This window comes from Python bivittatus, unplaced genomic scaffold (genome assembly GCF_059951505.1).
Source record: "Python bivittatus isolate LINGU-HERP-01145 unplaced genomic scaffold, Pbiv_v1 ctg000200_np1212, whole genome shotgun sequence".
Classification (NCBI taxonomy): Eukaryota; Metazoa; Chordata; class Lepidosauria; order Squamata; family Pythonidae; genus Python; species Python bivittatus.
Genome location: NW_028277040.1, coordinates 4,416,902 through 4,441,866, shown reverse-complemented (window position 1 = coordinate 4,441,866; position 24,965 = coordinate 4,416,902). Strand labels below are relative to the sequence as shown.

At 41.0% G+C, this 24,965-nt stretch overlaps 2 protein-coding genes across 8 annotated transcripts in view; one reads left to right on the top strand and one right to left on the bottom strand.

Annotated features, from left to right (window-relative positions):
- Positions 1-4,638: 4,638 nt before the first annotated feature.
- METTL21A (methyltransferase 21A, HSPA lysine) lies at positions 4,639-14,497 on the bottom strand. 5 transcript variants are annotated; one of them, XM_025170199.2, is made up of 5 exons: positions 14,446-14,497; positions 9,511-9,665; positions 7,177-7,288; positions 5,695-6,318; positions 4,639-5,578 (listed from the first exon to the last, which is right to left on the bottom strand). In XM_025170199.2, exons 2-4 carry the CDS (start codon positions 9,655-9,657, stop codon positions 5,921-5,923), a joined length of 657 nt encoding a protein of 218 aa, XP_025025967.1. In that variant the 5' UTR covers positions 9,658-9,665; positions 14,446-14,497; the 3' UTR covers positions 4,639-5,578; positions 5,695-5,920. The 5 variants fall into 5 exon arrangements, with proteins under 5 accessions (XP_025025967.1, XP_025025966.1, XP_087991733.1 ...); XM_025170198.2 differs by having other exon boundaries at positions 14,325-14,451; XM_088135607.1 differs by lacking the exon at positions 14,446-14,497 and adding an exon at positions 12,964-14,381.
- Positions 14,498-18,400: 3,903 nt separating this feature from the next.
- CCNYL1 (cyclin Y like 1) overlaps positions 18,401-24,965 on the top strand; it is a 37,381-nt gene continuing 30,816 nt past the window's right edge. Inside the window, exon 1 of one of the 3 annotated variants that reach the window (XM_088135605.1) lies at positions 18,401-18,857. In XM_088135605.1, coding sequence (XP_087991731.1) covers positions 18,623-18,857 — 235 coding nt within the window. In that variant the 5' untranslated portion in view covers positions 18,401-18,622. The remainder of the gene's footprint in view (positions 18,858-24,965) is intronic. The other 2 variants (XM_088135604.1, XM_088135606.1) reach the window with 2 other exon arrangements.

Genomic DNA, 24,965 nt, shown 5'->3' with positions numbered 1-24,965 from the left:
TAAATATAAAAATTCATAGAGTTCTGCAGTAGGAAGATCTTTAGTGTTAAACTGGCTGTCCCGAAACAGTATTTCATCAGTTTTTTAAGGGCTTTGGCACTCAATTGACCCATGAAAGAACTCTGAACTTCAGCTCAAACTAGGTTTGGCTTCTAGAATGAACTCCATGCGCAAGTAGTTCCTCTCCATATGGATTCCTTCAGATTGGAGAAATTAAAAATAACTGAAAATTACCATTGTTCTCATGCCTTAAAAGAACAATTTGGTTTTAAGATCCCTTTCTCAAAATAGGTTTTTAGACAGTACATTCAGAAGGTGACTTTCACCCACATAACAGCTTCTGTATAATATTTGCTAGAAATGTGAAACTATGGCTCTTCAGAGACACAATTGGGGCTAGTTAAAGATTCTGCTGTCCAACTGGTGACATCAGGGACTTGTTTATGTTACTGATTTTTAATATTTCAATTTCATATGTGTAAACTGCTCAGTCTTAAGAAAAGGAGTGGTAGATAAGTCAAAATCATCTGTCAGCCATCCATGTGATCCCACTGAGATGCTTTGTTAGTGCTGTGCAGGTCTGGATGGGGAAGAACCCTAACCCTAAGCCCTGGCAAGACTGAATGGGGGATGAGTTTTAGGGTCCCTGTGATTTTCTATGGATAACTCTGGATGGGGTCATGCTTCCCCAGGCAGAGTTGGTGTGCAGTCTGCAGGTTCTAGATTCATAGCTCCTGCTTGGGGAATAGGTGGCAACTGTGTCCAGGAGGGCCTTTGCACAATTACATGTTGTATGCCAGTTGCACCCGTTGCTAGATCAGGAAGCACTGCTTATGGTCCCTTGTGCCTTAGTCACTTCCCAACTGGACTATAGCAATGTGGTGTTCATGGGCCTTGAAGAGCACTTGGAAGCTTCAGCTGATCCAAAACACACGAGCACATGCAGTATTGGATGCACCACAATATGCCTACGTGGCCCCCTACTAAGCTCCCAGTGGGCTTATGAGTGCAGTTGAAGATGCTGGTTGTCACCTTTAAGGCCCTGCATGGCATGGAGCCAGGTTATTTGCAAGACCGCCTACTTCCAATGGTTTCTGCCCGTCCCACTAAATCAGGCAGAGTGGGCATGTTCCAGGTCCCATCCATGAGGCAATGTCATCTGGTGGGCTCCAGGAAATCAATATTTTATTACAGTCACAGACCAGAATTACAAATAAAAATGCATGAAAAATGAAATAAAACATAATATATTACAGTTAATTTGCCCATCAGTGGGCAAAGTCTGCCTAATTTTACAGACAGTGTAACAAAGTTTAGCTACATTCAAAGAAACTGAATCATACTGATCAGATAGCAGCAACTGTACATAAGATAGATCAGGATTTCCCAGGTATTTTACCAAATAGGGTTATAAAATGGGTCCGTGAGTCCTTATAGAGTACAGTACAGCAGGACATGAGCTGTAGTTTCAATAGCCCCTTATCCACAGGGGCACAATCTCAGCTCATAAGGAACTTTTTTGTATCGGCCCTCCAAAACTGCTGTGGGAATAGCATTACAGCATGCTAGAGTTAGTGCCCTTTGGAATTTGGAGAGAGTTATGTAAGTATCTTGCTGGTTTATAAAAAAGGGCTTGACTGCTCAAAAAAACATTCTTAGGTAGAGCAGACTGGTCCTGTTGGACTTCCAGGTCTTTGGTACATTGTTTAAGTGCACGCTCATAGCCCATCATTAGGAGCACCTCCCTGGAGAAGCCAAGATGTTGATGTTTTTGTGAATAGTCCTGAACCATACTTATAATTGCCCCAGGAAATATGCCTTGTTGGTCATGGAGAACTTTCAAAAGGCTATGAAGACCTTGCTCTTTCCCCAGCGACCAGGGCGAGGATATCGATGGAGCTCTGATGGGGGTAGTTTTATTTATTATAAATTATTATATAATACAGTATCATAATTTACTTTAACATTATTATAATTTATTTATTACATTGATAATGTAACGTTCAGGGCCTCAACCCAGTTTCTTTTGGGTTGGTTATGTATAATTTGGTTATGGTGTATTTCTGTTCACTGCCCAGAATTCCTTGAGTAGATGAGCAGCTATATAAATTTGTTAAATGAACAAATCTAAACAAGAAAACCTTGTATAAGAAACCATATATTTCTAGGTAACAATGTATTTCAATAGATGCAGCAATGACCCTTCTCCAGACTCCACTCTACTTCCCATGAAGAGATGATAGAGCATTAAAAAAAACTAAATACAAGAAAAACAGTCACTCAGTGAAACGTGGCAACAATTGATTAGTGCAGCATGTGCAGAAAAACCCATATCACTCCTCACCTTTCTGCCTGCCTGTCTTGACCTTATCAAATATTGGTTGCTGTCTGAAGGACCATTTTCAAACTCTATATATGTGCAATGAGACATCTGCCTTTGAAATTGAGCTTAAAATGGCTGAAGGCTTAATCTCTCAGTGGCCTCAAGTGACTACTACTGAAATTACAGAACTAATTAAGCAGTTTAACCCTGGTATAATGCACCAGGCAAAGTCTTTGTCATAGTTATACACTCCAACATGGACTAGTGGGTCCGGTACTCGCTTCGTTTACATTTATTGCCTTCCAAAGTGATTATTTCTAAAGATTGGGGCCTTGCCTTAATAACCCCCATTTATAAAAAAAGTTATCAGAATCTACCTGCCAATTACTGAATCATCAGCCTCCTCAGAATCATCAGCAACATGCATGCTAAGCATCTTGCTGTTAAATTCCTGGATTGGATGGACTCAGAGAACATATTAGCTATGGAACAAATTGGATTTAGAACAGAATGCTCTATATTTTCCAGTTCTATAACATCTGGCAGAAAAGTATACCTCCAAGCCCTGGGCTTCACTCTATACAGCTAAATGCAAGGTCTAGAAAGGACATAGTGGATGATTAGAATACAAAAGATGGAGTGGGGGGAAGGTTGGGGGGGTTGCCCATTTTCAGTTCAGGCTAATCAATTGGAGAGGCAGCTTTTGGGAGCTTGCAACTAGAGCAAGCAAACAAGGAAAATTTGATGGAAGTTTGGCTAGGGGAGTCGGCAAGGAAAGCTGCAGGATGCAAGCAACGTGCATATCAAGGGAAGAATCAAGATCTGCTAAATGTGCAGAACACTTGCTTTCCTGCCTGAAAAGGACCCCAGTTGTACCTGCTGCAAGTACAAGCTTGTTTTCTTATTGGAAAAGAAACTGAAGAGGCTTGAGTTTCTGCACTTACATGCATCAGGGAAGCTGAGAAGTTCCTGGACAGGATGGCTGCAACTCTCCAGGAGCGGCAGAGAAGTGAACACCAAAGAACAAGAAAAATGCCCCTTGGCATTGGCAAACAAATGGAAGTATGTAGTCCAAAGAAGCAAGAGAATCAGGAGAAACTTCATGCTAGCAGAGCAGCACCGGGCTCTCCCACTAGAAGATAATCAGCTGCCATGTCAGAGGGTGGGTCAGGATAGGAGCTGATACAGACACACACACACTACAGTACAGTACTGGATGGATGGATGGATACCTATACTAATGAAGTAGTGTGATCTAATAATGTATACAAATAAAAGTATTATTTACAATCAGTGTATTTCTATGTATGTACAGAATAGGATGAGAAATATAAGAAATCAAAGTCTTAACTTCTTTAATGTTCCTCCCCCTTATGTCTCTTTCCCTCACTTTCTTCTTGTAATTTATTACGGCAGCTTCTCCCCCTCCTTATCTCAATTACTAATACTTGAACGTCTGAGTTTTCTCCTGGCTGCTAAACAAAGCCATCAACTCGCAAAGTTTCACCATCCAGCATTTGAATCTCCGGACAGACAACATAGTCCATCTGCCTGGTGTTTCCACACTCTCACAAGCTGTCCCAGGCTTTTCCTCCGTCTTCTTCCACATCACAAGGTCGGAATCTCTGGATTTGGGAGGCTGAGTTGTTCCCCTACTCCATTCCACATTAACCATATGGTATCTTCTCCAGCAGCCTGTCCTACAGCATCTGAAATATAAAAATGGCCCTTCCTCTGCTTTTCCTTACTCTTTTTATACAGTATTCTATATCTAAAGCAGGTACAAGGCACTTTATAGGTGCATTCCAGATTTTTTTCCCCTTTTCTGCCTATCTGCTCTTGTCTCTGAGTCATCTGCCTTCCCTAACAAAAATCCATGACCTTGGCATAGACCCAACTGCTTCCCTCCAGCTGGGCATTTCACCCTGCCACAAACTGTACTGAGAAAGAAGAGACATGTCGGAGTAGTTGACAATTCCCTGCCAAGTGGAATCAAGTTGGCTTTGTAGACCTGATATGATGTTGCAAGAGGCATGTTGCAAGAGGCATACCCATATCCAGAATGTGACAGAGAGATTACCAAGAATATTCAAACCCATCAACAACTATCCCTTCGTATTGTCGAAGGCTTTCACGGCCGGCATACGATGGCTGGTGTGGGTCTTCCGGGCTGTGTGGCCGTGTTCTTGAAGTTTTGTTTCCTAACGTTTTGCCAGCACCTGTGACCAGCATCTTCAGAGTGCAGGAGCACAGACAGAGTGCAGGAGCACAGACAGGAGCAGAGAGAACTCCTGTCTGTGCTCCTGCACTCTGAAGATGCCGGTCACAGGGGCTGGCGAAACGTTAGGAAACAAAACTTCAAGAACACGGCCACACAGCCCGGAAGACCCACACCAGCCAACTATCCCTTCCTTTTGATCCATGTGGGAATGAGCAACATAGCCAGAATAGACTTTGAAAGAGTCTCTGGAAACTATGAAGCCTTAGGCAGGAGCCTAGCAACTGGAAGCACAAGCAAGCTAACATATCCTTGCGAGCGTGTTCCTTATGCTCTCCATGAAAATGAAACCGTTCCCAGCTTTCCCACAAGTGTAGCTGGTGATGAAAATGTTTGAAGTTATATAATATGAAAAGTGACCCTTTTAAAAAATGGCTATAATTATGCAAGCTGCACGTCACAGGTCCTATCTTTCTGCTTCTTGTCTATACTCTGAAAAACTAAACCTTCCCGATACAATCTGTGAAATTTCATTAAAAAAACAACTTTGAAACACGAGTTATTGAAATATGAATTAAAAAACAGTATAAAAGAAAATTTCAGCCCTTCAGTTATTTGGTCCTTCTGTATACAACATTTGAAAACTTTTTGTGATGAATTCCAGATACTTCGATTGTCAGTGCCACTTATCTTAGTCAAACATGATTCAAAAGATGTCTAAAAAGTTGCTTGAAGTGTTTATCAGCTGTATTGAAATTTTTTTTCTCTATCCAAGCCACTATAATGCCAAGTATTTGGCATTAAGATACATTCGTCTATGCAAGTGAGAAAAAAAGTCTGAAGTCTCATAATTTGTATTACTCAGAGTGAAAAGGATTAAGAATTAGAGCCAGCTCCATATTTCTTTGACACTCATCCAAGGAAGCCCCCAATTCTACTCCACCACTTTTTCTGAAGCGTTTTTCTTCCTTCAAAAGTATGTCCCCTTTGGCCTTCACCTGTAGTTTACTGAGGAAGTTATATAACTGGCCAGGTGGCTGAAACAGAGAGAAAGAATGGACAATTAGCCCATTTATCCAGTGACCATATACCATTTTTTCACAGTTATTTCTTCAAAAATAAATTGAGGGATTGCTATCCTTTGATGGCTCACCTGATTAATTCCTTATTTTAATGATGAGTAAATCAAGAAGGCAGTCTTTGTAGAAAACCATCAACCTAATGAAACTCCAAATATGGAACAAAAATAGATTAGTTTTACTTTATTCTCATAAAGTACTTCCATTGTGATGGTCACATTTTTTTTCCAAATTACATGGTAGTTGTGATCTACTGTTCTGCTGGAAATATGAGCTGGCAAGAATTCATGATCAGACCAATCACAAATCTCCCTTCAGGACATGCCTCTGTGCTTTGAATATATGCACATCATTACCAGGGTCATAGAACACTACATGCACTGTAAAAAGTTCTCTAAGCATCTTCAGGAAGGTCTGGTCCCGCTCATAGCGAAGGCGGCATGACAACAGGATCACAGTCTCATCAGAGCAGAGATAATCCAGTGTTTGAAGAAGATCTGCAAATGTTTCTTCCAGATAAACTATGTCTGCACCCAAGATAATGTCATATCCTCCTGGAGGAAAGTCTGCCAAATCTTGTCCCCAGGTAAGTTCCTTTATTGCTGCTCTTGGCTGAAGGTTGACAGGTAAATTAGCTTGCACGTTTGACTGAAGTAAAGTCAATGTTGGCTTTCGGTCTGTGATTGTAACTTGAGCACCTAAAGTGACCAAAAAAACAACAAAAGTTAAATACTAAATGAATTAGGTCCTTACAGAGCAGATTTTAGAGGAAATAAAGAAGAGAAATTCCTAAGCACAAATGAAGCTCATGTGGATAACATTTAATATAGCCCAAACTATCCAGAACAAAAATGATCTAATATTCAAAGAAAACTGAAGTCCCTGTAAATTTCTCTCCTTGTATCATTTGATTGCTGTGCTAATTAATTAATTAGTACACTTACATAAAACATAAGGAAAATTTATGATTATACAGTATCCTTCAGGAAGAAAACCTGTATGTATAATTCAGCCAATAGGCTAATATTGCTATGGTATTAAACTATAGAGCAATTACTCTTGATTAACTTTCCCACCCTGGGCAATATCCAGTTGTGGGGACTTTGGTTTCCAGAATTCTCAACAATGGTCACGCTGGCTCTGAAATTCTGGGAATTAAAGTCCAAACTTCTGGAAGGTACCAGATGGTGAAGATTGTTCTAGGCATACATTTTAAACTGGCAGGGACAAAGTTGTGAAATATTAAATTATTCCAACCTCCCTCAAAGAGATTTTTTTTTTAATTTGAAAACTAGCATTCATTATTAGGGGTTTCCAACAGCTGAGGAGAAAAACATGAAGCAAAAGTGAGGACTGTAAAGAAAATCCTTAGAATAAATCTAGTGAAAGACTGATAAAGTTAAACAGTATTCTAGGAAAGCTGAAAAGCGTGCCTATCATATCCTTTCTGTTCCCATATTAGTAATGCTAAAAGAAAACCATACAATTTGAGATCCCTGTTAGATTCCAAAATGAACTACTAGTCGTCACTGACTCCAGTTTCCAGAGTAACTTACCAAGTAGCACAGCTACAATTCCAAGTAAGCCTGTCCCAGCTCCTAACTCAATCACCATGCGTCCTTGCAGATCAATACCTCCCGTCTCCAAGAAAGTGCACAAGACTACCGCCTAGGTCAGGAGAAAAAAAATTAAGAATACCAATTCAAATCAAGCCAGACAATAGCATTTCTTCTATCAGCCACATAAGAAGCTTGTAAAAATGATTAAGGACGAGATGTCATTTTCAGGCAAGCAAGTGAAAGTCTTTATTTTGGAGCTTTCAAATGTATACACCTAGCTTTTATGAGTGAAAATTAGGAAATTCCCAACAGAATTGAGAACATAGGCAGAAGTCACTTTCCCAGCAGGTAAGGGGTGGGCTAAGGACACTGTCATCTATTCTTGCCCTCCTGAAGTAGTAGGTGGTGTGCCCTTGCACTGGGACAAGCAAGAAGTGCAAATGAGCCTGACTTCGACATTGCACTTTGACTGAGCATTGTTGGAGCATTCCAAGCGTATGTTGGAAGGTTACTTTATTCAAGCAAGTTTTCTTCAGGAAAGGGTGAATCTATACAAAAATTGTACTGCTGTATAATAAGAAATATCTTTAAACATGTCCAAAGTGACCAAAATTTAACCTCAGTGTACAGTACTATCTAATCTCTTTCTAAATGAATATCTTTGAAGACCAAACAATTCAGTGCTCCGAGAACACCAATACCAGGTCTTATCGCTTTCTCTCTTAGCCACATAAACCATTTTAGCAAGGCAGCAAGTATTCAATGAAGCTGCAATCCTAAATCCATTTGCAGGAAATAAGCCCCTAGGATAGCACAGAAATACTAGTAAATATATACTGTCAATTTTTGTCCCCAACCTTTGGAGAGCTATTTTTGAAGCAATGGAAACCTTTAAGACTTCTTAAGCCAAGTATCTTCAATGCTAGGGATTACAGCTGTCACAACTTAATGTGACAAATTAAGCAAATGACAAACTAAGAATGGTGAAAGAAACACCCCAATGAACTACAAGCCACCACAAGGTGAACTAACAGTAGCTTGCAAGCTACAGTATTTATTGAGATCCATGTTTTGTATCATCACAATTAAAATAACTTTAAGGAGATCAATAGCTACATTAATCCCAGCCTACGTTTCTTTGCCTAAACATTGTTTCACCATCAGTGATATGGTAGTGGTTAAATATCATTAAGGAGTTAAGATTCTCTCTCTATGCCAGACTAACAGGAGAGGGATTCTGAAGGGTGATAACTGGGAGTAGCTATGGGGTCTGCTGTTGTTATCGGTTATTGGCGACTGCTGGCTGAAAGTGAAACAAAAACAGATTCAGCTCTGGGTTACAGAAAGACTTTTTAATTTAAACATCAATTCCCAGTGAGGAAAGAACAATAGAAATAACAATTAGGAAAGTGCAAAATCTACTGTTCCATGAATAGAACATACTTGTATTTTTCAGAACTTTCCATTTTGCAGATTCCAGTCATTCCTAGAGTGTTTCAGTAGCTTTCCAGAAGTAGATTTTCCAGAACTGGAAGTGGTTCACAGTATTCTGGATATATGCAGGATTACTTTACCATCCTGTCAAAAAATGCTGCCACTGGAAATTTTGGGTGGGATGTAAAGGAACAAGAGATAATCATGGTAGAAAGGAATGGAAAATCTACACTAGCCTTCCTCATTCTGATGTCCCCCCCCCTTTTTTTGGACAAGATGGGAGTTGTAATCTAACGAATTTGGAGAATGTCAAGTTCCCTACCAAAATCTTGGCAAAAATTTGGATAAGCCACTCAGCCAGAGGCTCTCAGACATGAAATATTATATGGTTAGATAACAATTTTTACTGCCTACTAGGATGAAGCCATATAAAGCAGATGATTGCCATCTGTCGTGGGAGTTCAATGCAAATTCTCTCTTAAATTCTCCTAACCCTGGCAGTTCAAATCTGTTGCCTCTTCCTTTCACTGTATAACTGACATCACTTTCCTAGAAAGCATCGACTCCTGGCTTGACTCTCAGAGGGTTGGAAGACTAAACGAGAAAAAGTTCTCCAAAGCATCTCCATGCTTCAATTAAAGTCACTTGTCGCCACCCAGAGTCACTTGTTGAAACAGGTGGCTGTAGAAATCAATCAATCACTCAATCAAATAAGTAAATAGGATGTATCATTTTAGAATTTTGTCACTTTTGTTGTTGAGTGAAATAAACACTAAGGCTATAGAGAAGACAGAAACCCATTCGTTCAATTGCTAAAGGGCCCTGTCTAGCTTCTTCAGACCTCCATAGTGAACTACTACAACTCCCCACAAATGAATCAATGCAAATTATACGCACCGCATCCCATACCACAGCAGCTACACCCAACTGTGTCCAGTTCTGCTTAATGTGAATTGTGTGGTTGGCAAAACAGAATGTAGAGGAAGATTTATGTAACTTCTGCATCCCCCAAATAGCTGTGCTGTCATAAGGAACCAAAGCCATCTCTTTGCCTATCAAACCAGAGAAAAATACAGGATTGAAAAATCAGTCATCTCCCATGTGAAACCCATTCACAAGAAGGAGTTTTATTCTCTCCTTCATGTCATTCTACTCAATTTTAGTTCACTTTCATTAGAAATAATGAAATATTATTTCATAATATTTAGATAATAGAAATACTTACACTGAAAACTGAACTCTCAGTTCTACTCCAGTGATGAAAACCAGGCTAAATAAAAAATGTACAGCACTTCTAAAGATATTAATTTCTGGCAGTTGTCCAAAATATGCTTACTGATATGTGCCCCCATGATGTGGATGTTGTTCAGCTGTTGACTAGTTTTCATACTCCAAAGCATGTAAAATGTATTAATTTAATCATGCAGTCAAAAACCTGAACATTAAATCATTAAGTACATACATATATATTTGGACCATTGTTATATGCCCCACATGGGGCTGCCCTTAAAAACCACTTAGAAGCTGAGGTGGTCCAGAATGCAGCAGCTCAGTTATGGGTACCCTTTAGGTATGCCCATGTAACACCACTACTGCAAGAGTTGCTAACTGGGTACCAGTTAGCCTCTGGGCACAATTCAAGCTGCGGTTGTCATCTTTAAAGCCCTTCACGGCCCAGGACATGGATATCTATGGGACCTCCTGTTCCCAGCAAATATATTGGGAAGAGTGGGCTCCTCGAGGCTCCCTCTCTTAAAGAAGGTTATTTACAAGTTTCCCAGAGTTGGGCTTTCTTGATTGCTGCCCACTTCTCTAGAAGTATTCCCTGGAGATTTGACATGCCCTGACATTATTGAGATATGGGAAGCAATTAAAACCTAGTTATTTTAACAGGGCTTTGAGGGGTAGATTACTTGAGAGGAATTCTCCTGTGTAAGAACCCTCTACGGGGATATGATTTCTTGTTTGTACAGGAATATATTATGTAATTATTTTAGCCTTGTTTATGCAAGGTAGAACCGTAAGTCACTCAGAGTCAGTTGATGGCTGGAGTGGCACATAAGCCTCATAGAATAAATACAAATAAAGAAATATAAAGAAAAAGGGAACCATTTGACAGTTGCTCCAATACCAGTGGAAATAAAAAATGCTATTGATTGTAATAGCAACCGATGAACAGAGAAACAGTCTCCCTGAATACCACACAGGAACAGCATTTGAGATTTGAAGAGGCAGAAATAACTATCAGGCCATCCAGCCCAACCCATTGCTCATGGTAAATGCTTTGCATGCAGCTCTCACAGTCAACTTCTTCAGAAACCCCATTCAGGCCTTTATTATTGGACACGCTTAAGAAAAGATGAAATCCTGACCAATCCTTTGTCCCCGTTAATCAAATTACATAGTTTGCTGTAGACACACGCCTACTCAGAATAAAGGTCGGTTTTCATAGGACAATCCGGTGTCCTGATTCACAGAGATGCCAATCTCACATCATTTATGTAAAGTTTTCACTGCTGCAGATCTTCACGCTAGATGCACAAGTGCTGGCAGCATCCAGTGTCATTACAGGAACATCAAGTGTGCAATCCAGACTGCTCACACGCTGAACACTTCAGATAATGAATATTTGTGCTAGGCATCAGTCTGCAGTTTATGTAAAGTATGGTGTTAGTAATGCTGTTTCAAAGGAGAGAGACTTTTTCCTCCATTACAAATACGGCTCATCTTAGAAAACTCTGGTTCACTCCTTCCTGAAACCAATTAATTGCTCTGCTACCCAGAAATATTGGGTTTTGACATCACACTGAGCTACAGAGAGGTGTGCTTGGTTCTGGCTTAAGGCTATTGTGTGGACCCAGCCCACTTGGGTTTATTCTGGAAATCCTGACTCAGCATGAGATGCCAGCCCGGCCACCCCATCGGTATACGGTCTGCTCTTCTTCCGTGTGTGACAGTGAAAGCACCGCTATTGCGTCAAGCAAAGATACCGTGCATTTCACGGAGTCATCAAACCCAGAGGATCCTTTATTTTTAAATGCTGCACAGAATAGAACATTTATCAAGAAAGTCTCTCACTCCATGCCTCAGCACTGAATACGCAAAAGCCCTGGGATGTCAGGTATCGTGAGGGTCAGGTCTTACTGAGCAGTACCGGCTGCAATCCCCCACTGAGGATTTAACCGGATGGCCCTTTGCATCTCTATTGTTCTAAGGTCATAGAGCAGAATGAGGAAACTCAGTCGAACAATGACTTTCGTTTTTGTGCAGAAGGCTCAAACTTCTCCCTAATGTAGCACTGTCATTCAGTTCCCCATATATGTATCTTTACTGATATGAATTTATCAATTTCAGCCAAAGAACGAGATTGATACTCAGCATGGATAAACATGCTTAGAAGAGCTAGTTAAAAAAAAAAAAAAACAGAATGGGGAAGAAGGCTGAGGATATTTTATCCCTTGTTCTTCAAAACGTGAGACCTAGCCATTATTATTATTGACTCACAGACTGTTAAACTTATTTAAAGGGCCTACTTTATTACAAAGCAATTTATTATAAAATGGTATGAAAAACATTTAAATTTTCCAACCCCTCATTACAAAGTAGAGCTGTATCATCCAATTTCACCCAAATTACAAGATAGCAAAATCTGTCCTATAATTATAGGTAATTAAATATTCAGTGCCGCTGAATGAGTTTTCAAAATTAATTAGAAGAAGGAAAGCCCAGAAGACATCCCCTGGAAAGGCACTGCCAAGTTTCCGTGCCACAATGAAGAGTCTGTGCTCCTCAGACCTACTCCTAATCCTTTCATCATAGAACAGAAACAGCTTTAGGCTGGATGTGTATGTAACAACATAAGAGCCCAGAAACAGATGGGCAACTGATTAATGTAGTATCAGCTCATAATAATCTCCAAACTCCAATCATCATTTTGACAATCTCACATTTAACTATTTATAACTCACGTGACATCTTTAAAAGACAGGTTCACACACATTTTACTATGTGTTAACTGAGTAACTCACAGTTGCGTGAATTCACATAACACATTAACCCAACACTATAAACAAACCATGTTTTAACTTCATGAAAATGTGTGGGGCCAACAACAGAAAACACTGTGGCAATATAGTAGGATGCAACTAGTGAAAAATCAGAGTGAAAAATCACAGCTAGCAAACCAGCCAGAGTCAGAGAAAGTGCTCCTGGTCCCCGTTGCCACTGGATTTCCAGGAACGCTCAAAACAGTGCATGCCTGTTCCTTCAAAGGGTGGATGACTCTATTCTAAACTCTGCCAAACAGGGATAGATATGTCTGAACCTTGACCTGCAGAGCTACATTCCCACCTCCTTTCTTCCAACCATTCCACAACTGGCGCTGGCTTAGAATCTCCACTTCTTCCCTAGAATAAGAAGATGGAAAAGAGAGAAAGCATGCAAGGTTGTCTTGGCTTATCCAGCACTTCCATCTAGGTAATACAACGGATGGAAAGCAAGGGGGAATCCTGTGGCACGCATGAGCAATCTACAGCTACATCCTCCATGACACCCTGGGCCACAAATTAATATTGTACCTAATGTTATGGGTGAACCCAGCCCATGTGACTACTTTTATGTTTTGATGTGTCAGAGGAACCTAGAACATTTGGAAAGTTGAGTTAGTTATGGTTTGGTTAACTACAGATAAGCGTGCAATGCAAATGCCAGCTATCAATTCTTCTCACAGCTTTTGATCTACTAGAAAGGGGCAGCCAGCTTTTCTACCTGGCCATGCTCCAATGACAGAAGAAGCTGCAACTGGTAAAATTCTTCCTAACCCAACTCTTATAGACCTGCTTATTTGAGATGATGTTTTTTGGTCATTCAATCAATTTTAATTGCTAGTTACTGATCCGAAAGGGAGAAAATAAAGCATACCAAGTATACAGTATTCTAGAAGAACCATAATACTTGTCTACCTTTATGCATCAATATTACAAAGAAATCAGACAAATCTGGGATTCCTAGCCCTGGGGCCGGAACATAAATTCTCAGAGCAGGCAGTTAATAACATTGAGATTCTTAGTAAGATTTACACTTCAAAAGAAAAACCTAGTGTGATTTTGCACACAATCAAATCTATAGATTTTAAGAATTGTATTATGCCTTTCAAAACAAAGCTTTTGCTCTGACCGGAGAGCACTCAAAATTGTAACTTAGTCTTTTTAAAAACTGAAACAGTAATTAAAAATACAATGCATGTAACAACAAAAGCGCTGAAAGCAGAAGCAGGTTAGTGTAAAAGCCCATAGTGGCATACAATTTTTAAAAGTCAATGTATTATTATATTAAAAGGCCTTGAAGAATAAAAGCGTACGTGCTTAGCACTGAAAGTACGTACAGTATAATAAAATAGGTCCGCCTGGTGCGCCTCTCCGGAAGGAGAAAGCGTCACCGATAGCTAGTCCTGAAACACAGAAGAGCCGAATTGATTAAGGGGAGTCAAGATATCTTCAGACTTCTACTCTAAGGCGGAATTAAATGAGCTTTGTCTGGCTTAGTGCGTTGCGCTAGCCCCTAATGTAGTTTGCAAATCACTCATTATGACCTGGTATTGGAAAGCCCCTAACTGTGGCTTAAGCAAGACACCATGGTTTTGTGCAACACGTGAACTCCGCCTCAGACTTCCTTAGCTGTCAGCCAAGAAATTGCGTACGCTACAGCCCTACCCTGATTTCTCCTTCTCTTACTGCTTCCCTGCAAAGTTCTCTTCTCCGTCCTCCCTCCGCCCTCACGGTGCTGCGAGCCCTAGGCAGGATCCCCGCCCAGCCTCCCCCGTCCCTTGCTCACGCGACGCCGGATCCGCGAAGATCCCCCACTCGTCCCGGGCACGTGAGCGCTGAAGCCAACGGGAGGACGGCTGTAGAGATACAAAGAGAAAAAAGTGGGAAGGAACGCATCGCCTGCATGTTGGATAAAAATATGGAGAACACCACCCAGGCAACGTTATGGATGCAGGACGATGTTGCTATACATCTAAGATTTAAAGAACTTAATTTGCTTCGGAAGATGAAAACGAATTCAACGGATCATTAGTCAAATGACAGAAGGTAGGTATTTCTAACTCGTTTCTATCTCTACGAATATAGCCTCCTCTATTAGCGTTGCAGCGACAATATCTTCCGCCGGTCGGCGGTACCGTGGATTAAGTCTGAGCATCTGCGGCCGCTTATTTCGGGTTGCGTCGAGAAAAACGTACCATTACCCTTTGTGTGACCGTTTAGATCCCTCCGTCTGTAAATCTTGTTTAGGAATAAACTCCCGTTCCGTAGGTTTGACTTTTGAGTAACCGTGATTAGGATTCCATAAAGCCCAGCTGTTTCTAATAGCTGGCCTTTGGTGCAAATCACAATAAACCACTGAGTATTTCTTTATATAGCGCTGCCTGACTCCTACGGTTCAGGTTTGCTAGAAATTAAATCTAACTTGGAATTCTTGCATAGACGAGTGCATGTGCCCATTTCACAAACTTCCATCAGGTTCACACATACTAATATGATTTAAGTATCAAGATGGTGAGTCCAGCAGAATTTGTAGAATATGTCAAACTAATCTGGCTAGTTAGTGTTATCTACTTACCTCCATCCCAAACCCAGTATAGCTACCCTTTTCAGCTATTCCTAACTGCAATTTGAAATCATGGTTACAGTATTTGTTTCTTTCAAATTCCTTTTAATGCTAACCAGAGATGGTGGCCATCCTGGGTTTGAAGAATATACTTAACCAATAGAAAAGCCATGAACTAACTAATGACACTAATATGTCAGATTTCTAATGAAAAGGATTGTATAGGGGAAGAGTCACAGTGGAAATGCTAGAATTATTTTCTGAACAGGTTCATGCTCATGTTTAAGGGATGCCTATGGTGCTAAGAAAATAGCCATTATGGAATGAATGTGTCAACCACATAATGATGAACTGTGGTCCAAATGGTTCAGAATGGAGAGGGCATTGCTTTTTTCATGTCAACAAAGTGGAAGTAAATGAAACGCCCTGAATGAAAATGTATTGCACATCCTTTTTTTGTTTTGTTTTGTTATTCCTTTTTTAAAAGTACCATCCCTGCATGAGCAGAGAGTTTGGTCAATGTGGAGTTATCCCTTGTCTTTTTGATATGAAGTTGTAGCCAGAACCTGGGAGGGAGCAGTCTGCCACACAGGAAAATAATAGAAATCTGCATATTAAACAAGTGGTAAAACTACCCATTCTTCAAGGTTAATTTGCATCCATTTTAAGAAAGCTACTTATTACTTTTAAATCCAAGATTTTGTTCTTAACACTTTGTTTCTTCATTCCTCTTCCATCCACATTCTCTCTCAGCTTCTCTTTGGGTAACATTTGACTTCTAATTTGTGCTTTTTTAAGCCCCATCTGCATTTTGAGCTGAAGCTTCCTGTCAACCCATCAAGAAGAATCCGATTTGCATGTTCACTGCTGAACTCCATCACTGTTCTGGCACACCTTTGCCCACTCAGAAGTCATCAAGTGCACCCATGATTAAATTTGCAGGACTGAGAATGACCACCAATCCCTGAGTGAGTAGATCCTAGCTAGCTTTTAACAAAGCAAGCACCACAGCTCTTTGTTAAGACCAACCTTACCATATTTATTGAAATATAAACTTTCTCAAGTTATTCTTGAAATATGTTCTTTGGAAAATATGTCAGAGGGCCATACATTTAATAAAGCAGATCCAATTGACTTTGGAACAAAATGCAAATAAGTCTTAGAAATTTTTTTTTGAAGATGCTTAATCAGAGAAAACTTTGCTAAATGTTTTGAAAATCAAAGCCTGCCAGTAGCGCCTGGATTATAGGCTTTTAGTGTATCCATTTTGAGTGTTTATACTAATGCCTTGAAGGGGATGCGGTGGCGCAGTGGCTTAATGATGCTGAAAGTTGCCGGCCAGAAATGGTCGACGCTTCAGCGGTTCGAGTCCAGCCTTCGCGTTAACAGGGTGAGCTCCTGTTTCCTCCCCAGTTCCTGTCAACCCAACAGTTCGAAAACTCATGTGAGTAGATAAATGGGTACTCTCACTCCGGTGGGAGGAAAAATGCTGGCGGCGCCTTGCAAAAAAGGAGTCGGGAGCAGTTGCCAGTAAGCGTGAAAAACCGTGTGTGCCTGAAAAGGGTGCGAAGCAATGGAAACCCCACCTCCTGCATTCACCAGCTGGGCTCTGCTCTAGGAAGGAGGCTCTGGCAAACCACTTCCGAAACAATTGCCTTGAAAACTGCAAGGACTCGTCCAAGCAGTCACTGCAGGGTCAGCAATGACTGAGCGCAGACCAAAAAAACAAAAACAAAAACGAATGCCTTATCCTGATATTTATTTTGTGGTAACTATTTCATTCCTATTTAATCCAATTGCACTGCTTCTATTCAAAGTACCATTCTATACAGGCTTGCCAGAGAATAAATTTGACTGGATACAGTAGCATTTACCTCTGTATATTTATTGTTGCACTGTCAATGTTAAGTAATTATTTCTAATTTGCATTGTTACAATGCTGGGTGTATAATGTCTAGATCAACTGAATCTATATAAAATGAATGAATGAATGAATGAATGAATGAATGAATGAATGAATGAATGAATGAATAAATAAAATAAAGGGTTTCCATCTGTGGTCAGTATTCAGATGGCAGCCTACCAATGCATGTGTGCCTTTGAGTCAGTGTGGACTCCTGGTGACTGCTTAGACAAGTCCCTGCAGTTTTCTTGGCAAGATTTCAGAAGTGGCTTGCCCTTGCCTGCTTCCCAGGGCTGAGAGAGAGGGACTGGCCCAAGGTCACCCAGCTGGCTTTGTGCCAAAGACTAGAACTCATCATCTCCCGGTTTCTAGCCTGGTGCCTTCACCATTATTCAAATACTAGGAACCTTCATTACTGTATTGGGTGAAGGGGGTAATCACCATGTCTTCCTCGGAACATTTTTCCATCTAAAGAATCCAAGATATTGTAATTTTAGGGGAAAAAAAACCCAATAAAAATCAATGAGGTCTACCAAAATCACAGGATAGTAAGCAAAATAGTAGTAATAAAAACAAGGCGAGGGGGGGGGATGTGCATGCTGGGCCCATTCTGTTTGTTTCCTTGCTTACATTGTGCCAAACTCCCAGTCTGCTTTGAATCAAGTTCGACTCCTAGAGACTCCACGGACGCCACATGCCTTCATTTTCTTAGCAATGCTACGTCAGCGGTTGGCCGCGCCCTTCTTCCAGCCCAGTCCTGGTATTCCCCGGAGATTCCTCGTGTTCGTCGCTGCCCTCAGCTCCCGACAGCAGGCACGGTTGGCTAGATACCGCCATCTGCCGACTCTGAGCGAGCACGGTCAGTCAGCTGCGGTTACACGGGCGCGCCCCTCCCGCCAGCGCTGTGTGAGAATCAGGCGCGCCAGGCCATCCGGGGCAACGTTGCTAGGGCAGGCACGAAGGAGAAGGGGCTGAGCCGGATGGAACACGAGTAGCATCCCCAAGATAGGAAAAGTTGGAGTTCGGGGCCGTTTCCGGTCTGAAATCGACGGAGCGTCCCTTTCTAGTTCCAGGGTCAGCACAGAGGAGCCTCGCCAGACGAAACGAGGCCCCGCCCACCTCGCTTCCTTTTCGAACGTTCGGAGGCGGCGCGCGGAGCTGAGCGCTGCCGACCCCGCCCTGCTACGTAGTCTCGAGTGGCACCACCGGGGCTGTCCCCCGGGCCGATACGGCCGTCGCGATCACGTGAGGGCGTAAGGCGCGGGCCGCGATTGGCTGGCGCTCGGGCGCCGCGTGAGAGCGCCGCCGCAGCACTGCCTGGTGGAGAGGGGGCGCATCCTCCGGTCTTCCGGCTCCGGCTCCGGCTCCTGGGCTCGCCCCACTGAGGCGGCGGCGGAGCGAGAATGAGGCGGCGCTGATGTGGCCGTCGCTGCGGCCTCCTGCAGCCCCGCTCGGGCCCAGCCCAGGCGGCGCCGGCGGCAGCAGTTCCGCGCCAGCATGGGCAACACCGTCACCTGCTGCGTGTCTCCCGGTGCCAGCCCGAAGCTTGGCCGGGCCCGCGGGTCTGCGCTGGGGGCGGGCGGCGTGCGAGCAGGGGCCGGGCCCGCGGCCGCGGGGCTAGAGCGGAGGGGTGGCGCTTACCGGGAGATCGCGGAGGCAGACTCGGGAGACTCGGATCCGGGCGGAGGGGGCCCTCACCTGCAGCACATCAGCGACCGCGAGTTCCCGGATGGTGAGTGGCGGCGGCGACGGCGGCTGCTGGTACATGCTGCCTCCGCAGCTGGGGCGAGCGGGGCTGGGGAGCCGCCTTCGCCGTGTCTCCAAACTGGCGTCTCCCAAACTGAGGGTTTCCCTCCTGCCGCTCTGCGATCTTTCGCAAACGTTCGGCGCGGAGAGTAAGCGAGCCCCCGCTTACAGTAATGCGTAAGCCGGTCGGCTCGCCCTAAGCCCCGTTACTCGAGGAAAATGGTTTTTGCAGGGGGATCTGTTTTCCGACCGCTATGCATAGCCCCCATGGCTTCGGTCACGTTAACGCAGAACAAGGGCGGCTTCCCATTGTGGGTGTGGGACGGTCAACTTTCTGGAAAGAAGTGATTAGGCCTACTCACATAACAGTCGCTAGGCTGGAGGAGATACACTAAGGTGTAGTTGTGAAATCACAGAAGTTGCATCTATTTACAAGAGATAAATTTAGAAATCAAATAAAACGCTATCTTAAAAGAATGGATATGCTGTCACTATGAATTGGAACAATATTGCCAACTTTTGCTCAGATGAGGAGACACCAACATGCTCTAATGGACTTAAGAAAAAAACAAATCTGGAGGGAAAATTTTCCCCCTTGCCCTTTCAAATCCCTGATTGTTGGCTTTTCCCCAGTCATTTGAGCCGGAATTGGCAGGACTGTTACAGTTATGTGCTTAGGCTGAGTGCATCACTTCCTTCCAGAAATACTTTTGTCTGTGCTGCTGGACGTTTTCATATGTATAGCACTGTAGTATTTGTGAAATGCTTCATTCCTTGGATTACATCCAGTGATGTCTCTTCACTGATTGAATGACACTTATTTTTTGAAATGATTCTTTGATCTGCTTAAATATCCTCCAAATCTGTTCCAGAAGATTGCAGGACTTCCCAGAGTAGATTTGGACTGTATATTTGTGGAGTGAAAGGGGAAAAGGTTGCTCCTACACCTCAGTAGAACAAGAGATTCAAACTTCAAAGGATTTCAGCATATTTGGGTAATATTTAAGCTGAAGAAATGACCCCTCAATAAGCAATTATATTAGTAAATTTGTGTTGTATATGAAAGCCTCAGAAATTAAGTAGGTTGAGTTTATATTTAGTTATAATTGGAATTTGTCTAAATCACTGGGGCAGCACCGTCCTACTCAGTAAATTAGTAATAAGCTCTTTCTTTGATAGTTATATTTGGGCAGGATTGAATCTAGATGTAGAAACTTAACAGTATGTACAGGTAGTCTCCGGGTTAAGAATGCCCGGTTTATGGATGACCCATAGTTAAGAACGGAGCCTACTGTAGCAAAATTCGAGTTAAATACACAATGATTCAAGTTAAATACACAATAGTTTGAGTTAATTACACAATAATATTTATTTATTAAACCAGTTTATACACCCATGAATCTCGCCACAGGCAACTCTGGGTGGTGTAGAACAAAGCTAAAAATGGTCAGTGAATACATTAAAAATATAAAAATCAAAATAGGACAGAGAATAAAAGGATGTTAAAAATAAGGGAGCCATCTCACAATAATACTGTTTTGGGTTACATATAAATTTGACTTAAGGACAGACCTTGGGAACAGAACTTGTTCTTAAACTGGGGACTATCAAGATTATGTGGATTTGACAGAGTGCCCACAGTCCTAATTAAAGGATGTTAGTTTGTGTAGATAAATGGCTACCCATCTTATACAGGTGTAAGTAACTTGGGGTAGCTAACATAAAGCACAATTTAAGAAAATGCTATATCATGAAATACAATTTTATCTGATTTTTCAAAAGCTTCTTCAACTCAGATCCCATCCCTGCGTACTGGATATTTTGTGAACTGCTATAAGTTTACTAGAAAGAATGAAAATAGCAAAGCAAGGGGATTTTGGAGCCTGACACCAGTCAAACAGTGTCAAACTATAGCTAAGCGAGCAGCTGAGTGATAGCAGTAAAGTCAGATTCCAATCCATCTCTTTTTCTTAACTCGAGATTAGATTGTTTCACTGTTAAATCAAGAGAGCAATTTCATTATAACTTTAAAAGGAAGTAGCAAATCATTACTCTATAAGGGGGACAAGTTTGGATATAGATACTAGTTTCTGGCTATGTTTGCATGGTTGTGCAATTTATAAATCTACTGTGGTTAGTTTATGTGGTAGAGCACTAGCCATTGTGTTTACTTTATGATCTACTGTATCAGAAAACCAGAAAATTGGATAAACTGTGGTTAATTTATCTACGCATCTTCTATATCTTATATGTTGTACTCCACTGTATTGTACCAGCCCTATCCTACGCATTCTAAATTGGTTGAGACATGTTAGTATTGATAATTGATTTGACAAAGCCAATCTCATGAGCAGGGCTGAAGAAGTTACACAGAGTGTAATAAAAAAAATCAAGCTCTGTTGTTTTTTTAATTGATCAAGGTTTTCCCCAAAACCCAGTTCCAGGATTGAACTACTCTCTACTCAGTTCATACTGTGCAGTTCAGAAGTGGGCAAACTTTTAATGGCCGGGGTCACAATGTTTTTGGAAAAACAAGGATTGTAGTAAGTTGGACAATGATTCGATTGTTATATGCACAAGTGGAACTAGTCTGTTTTGTTTTTCTTTGAGTTGCTATGAGGTTGATTGATTATGTGCAAACAAGTTGGTGTCAATTCTTAATGACTATATAGATTTTTGCTGCTGCTGCTGCTCCTCTTCCTTTCTATGGGGTAGTGATGTCTTTTCATAGTTTCCCAACAAAAGCCTATTTTAGGGGCTTTCACATGCATCCCACTGAAAAAGAGCAGGAATTTAGTCACAGTTTTTTGTAATGCCCAGGTGACTTTGGGATTGTGTGTGGCCCTAAGTCTTAAGATGCCCACACCTCCTCTAGACTATGAATGGATTTGTGTAGATTTAAATGGAGTTACATGTTCTGAAATATTGGGGTGGTGGGGAGGATGTGTTGGTTTCCATTTTCTCCAATTTAATACTGGAATGCCAAAATGGTTTTGATTCTTTATGCTTTAAAGCAGATGGTGCATTTTTTTAAAAAAGATGACATTCCTTAAAATAGCTGCATGCAAAAAGTACAAAAGCCCTCCAAAAACAGCACTGAGGATTGAGTATGCTTGGATTAGATTAATTTTATGGATGAGTTAGCTACCAAGAGCTACTGACTAGTAAGAATAGAATGGTCTATTGTGGAAAGGAAAGGGCTAATACTCTTTGTGCTAATATTCATTTAGAAAGATTTTTACTTCTCTAATACAGCAGGCTGACAACACTAGACAAAATGGCATCAAAACCTTTAACATTCTTTTTCATAAAATTCATTTCAAAGCAAGGAAATCTTGGTTCCTTGGTAGCAAGAATGACCCATGGGGATAATATGTAGATGAATTTATTCACCTTTTAAACTAGCAATATATGAGAAGTGATTTACTGCTGAATTTAATGTATGAATAAAATATTACTGATTGAGAAAAGCAGCTGCAAATGCATATACAAAGCACAGTTGTACTTTTCACCTTCAACTTTTACTGGTTATCTATGAATAATCTTTGAACTGTTTTATGTATTAGCTACTTTGAATTATTGTAAACTGGAGCATGACGAATGTGAATGTGGAGTGGTGATTACTAGTGGTGTGCAAAACATTTCCATGTTCAAAATGCCCTGTTTTGAGTTGCAGACAGTTATTTTCTGCACAAGATTGCTCTTTTGATAATTTTGGAGGTGTTCTGAGTTCAAAACAGGGTTAAGCAAAAAATTCCAAAATGATTGAGATGCCCTATTTGAATGCAAAGTAGCTACTCTGCAGTTACAGCAAATGTTTGACTTAAAAGAGTGTATTTCAAATTTGAAATAGTTTGAATCTGAAACATTTTGCATAGGCCTAATTATTATTAACTGTTTGTGTGGTGGTTTTGCCACGTGATTAGCTACCATATTGCCATAGTGGTACTAGCGGTCTTTAAAACTTTTTAAGTTCAAAACGGAAGTTGGCTTGGCACAATGAGGTTTTGGCATCTTTTGTTCCAGGCAATAGTTATAATTTAAAGAGTTTATACAATATGATGTTATTGCTCCTGAGAAATGGTAGAGGAAGAGCATGGGGAAGAGGCTTTTTTAATTATCACTTCATGGCAATAAGAGAAGCAAAGCATAATTCTTTCTCTGCTGTTACTGTGTCCACCAGTTGCCAGCCTTGAATGCAGTGGTGCAAGTAGTTATGGATGCATCATGGTAGTTCCGTGTAACACCACTATTTCACAAGCTGCAGTGGCTCCTAAGAGGCTTCTGGATGCAGTTCAAAGTGCTGGTTATTACCTACAAAGCCCTACATGGCGCAGGACTGGGTTATTTGTGGGACCACCTATCTCTGGTTATTTTTGCCAGTCTTACACATTCTCACAGGATGGGCATGATCTAGATCCCCTTTTTGATGGGACCCAGGCAGCTGTCTTTTTTGTTGTGACACCTGCTCTTTGGAATGAGCTTCACCCCCACCACCTGCCTAGATTCCAACGGCTCCCAACCCTATTCATCTTCGAGAAAGCTTTAAAAACTTGGGTTTTTCCCCAAGCAATGAACTAAGATGATAAATGAACCCATCTTCTGGAGTTGGAGTATATGGTTGGTGAGCTCTTGCCGTATGTTGCTGATATATTGATTTCTGGATGTTGGTTTTTGTTGATATTGTGCAGTTTTTATTTGCAATACAGTATGTTGCGGGGGGGTATTTGATGTGTACTGCCCAGAGTTGTGATTATGTGAGTTGGGTGGCTATATAAATCTTACAAATAAATAGTTTGCAGAAGAGAATCCCATGTGGAACATTGAGGAAATAGTAGCTAGATCTGAGAGAGACAAGGAGTCACTGAATGCCAGAATATTGGAATCTGAGTGATAGATTCAGGATTTTAATAACAGCCCCAGTCAGATATTTAGATATTCAGACCATTCAGCATAGGAGTACTACAGATAAACATGTCTCCCTGCCATGCTCTCAAATATCAGTCCACATATTTTAAAGAGTAACTCCATCCTGCTGAAGAGTCACCATCTTTGAAGATAAAACCTAATTAAAGTGATGCTGTGTGAAAATAAAGCTCTGGGTAGCAGCAGAGTATGTATAAAAGAGCAAGTTTATACACAGTGATCATTTAAACACTAAAAGAAACTAGTATGTAAGAAAAATGAAGAAACACTTTGAAAAACAGTTGTACAACAGAAACCTTAAGGAATAAAGGGAGGAGTCATTGATCCAAGTTGAAGACAAATAGTGCCTTCAACCTGTCCCAGGTATTCTTTGTATTTATTAATAAATTTTGAGTTTCTCTGCTCCACTAGATTTGTTGTTTTATTGGTTTTGTCGTGAGCCACCTAGCATTATTGCATGTAAGATAGATGGCTATATATAAGAGGAAGGAAGGAAGATGAGACAGTGGTTAGCATGTGGCTTGCTACAGCTCCACCCTAAATGATTAAAAAAAAAAAACCCCAGTCTTCATAGCAAATACAATAATTGGGTTTGTTCTAGTTACTGGGATTTAATATTTGTTTTCTTTAGGATGAAATTTTAAAATTGCAGGCTTTACAACTTTCAAAGCCTGCAGTAATGACATAAAAAAAGTTTAAAATCCTAAACATAAAAGCAATAAAAAACCAATTTTAAATGGCTACTAAAAATAATGGTACTGCATAAAATTGTATATTGTAGGAATTGAAAAATAGTTGTGTTTAATACATACTATTAAGACAAAGAAATAAACATAAGTAAACTTTTCAGTTTGACTTGTGTTTACTTAAATAATTCTATCTGGACAAAGTATGAAATATGCTAAGGCTTGATCCTGCTCCAAGCAGACACAAGGTGTGCTTCATAAGGCACTTCTTAAAAATAGGTGTCACAATTCTACCAATTTCAACCAGTAATACAAACTTACATTCTAGAGCTTGCTTCAGAAGCAGGTATCATTTAGTATATCCACAGGTTATTTTTTATGAATCCTGTTCTTAGGGTACAGCCCTACACATGCTTGAAGGTAAAGCATACTGAATACTCTACAACTTTATTTGGACAAATTATGCATAGATCAGGCTTTAA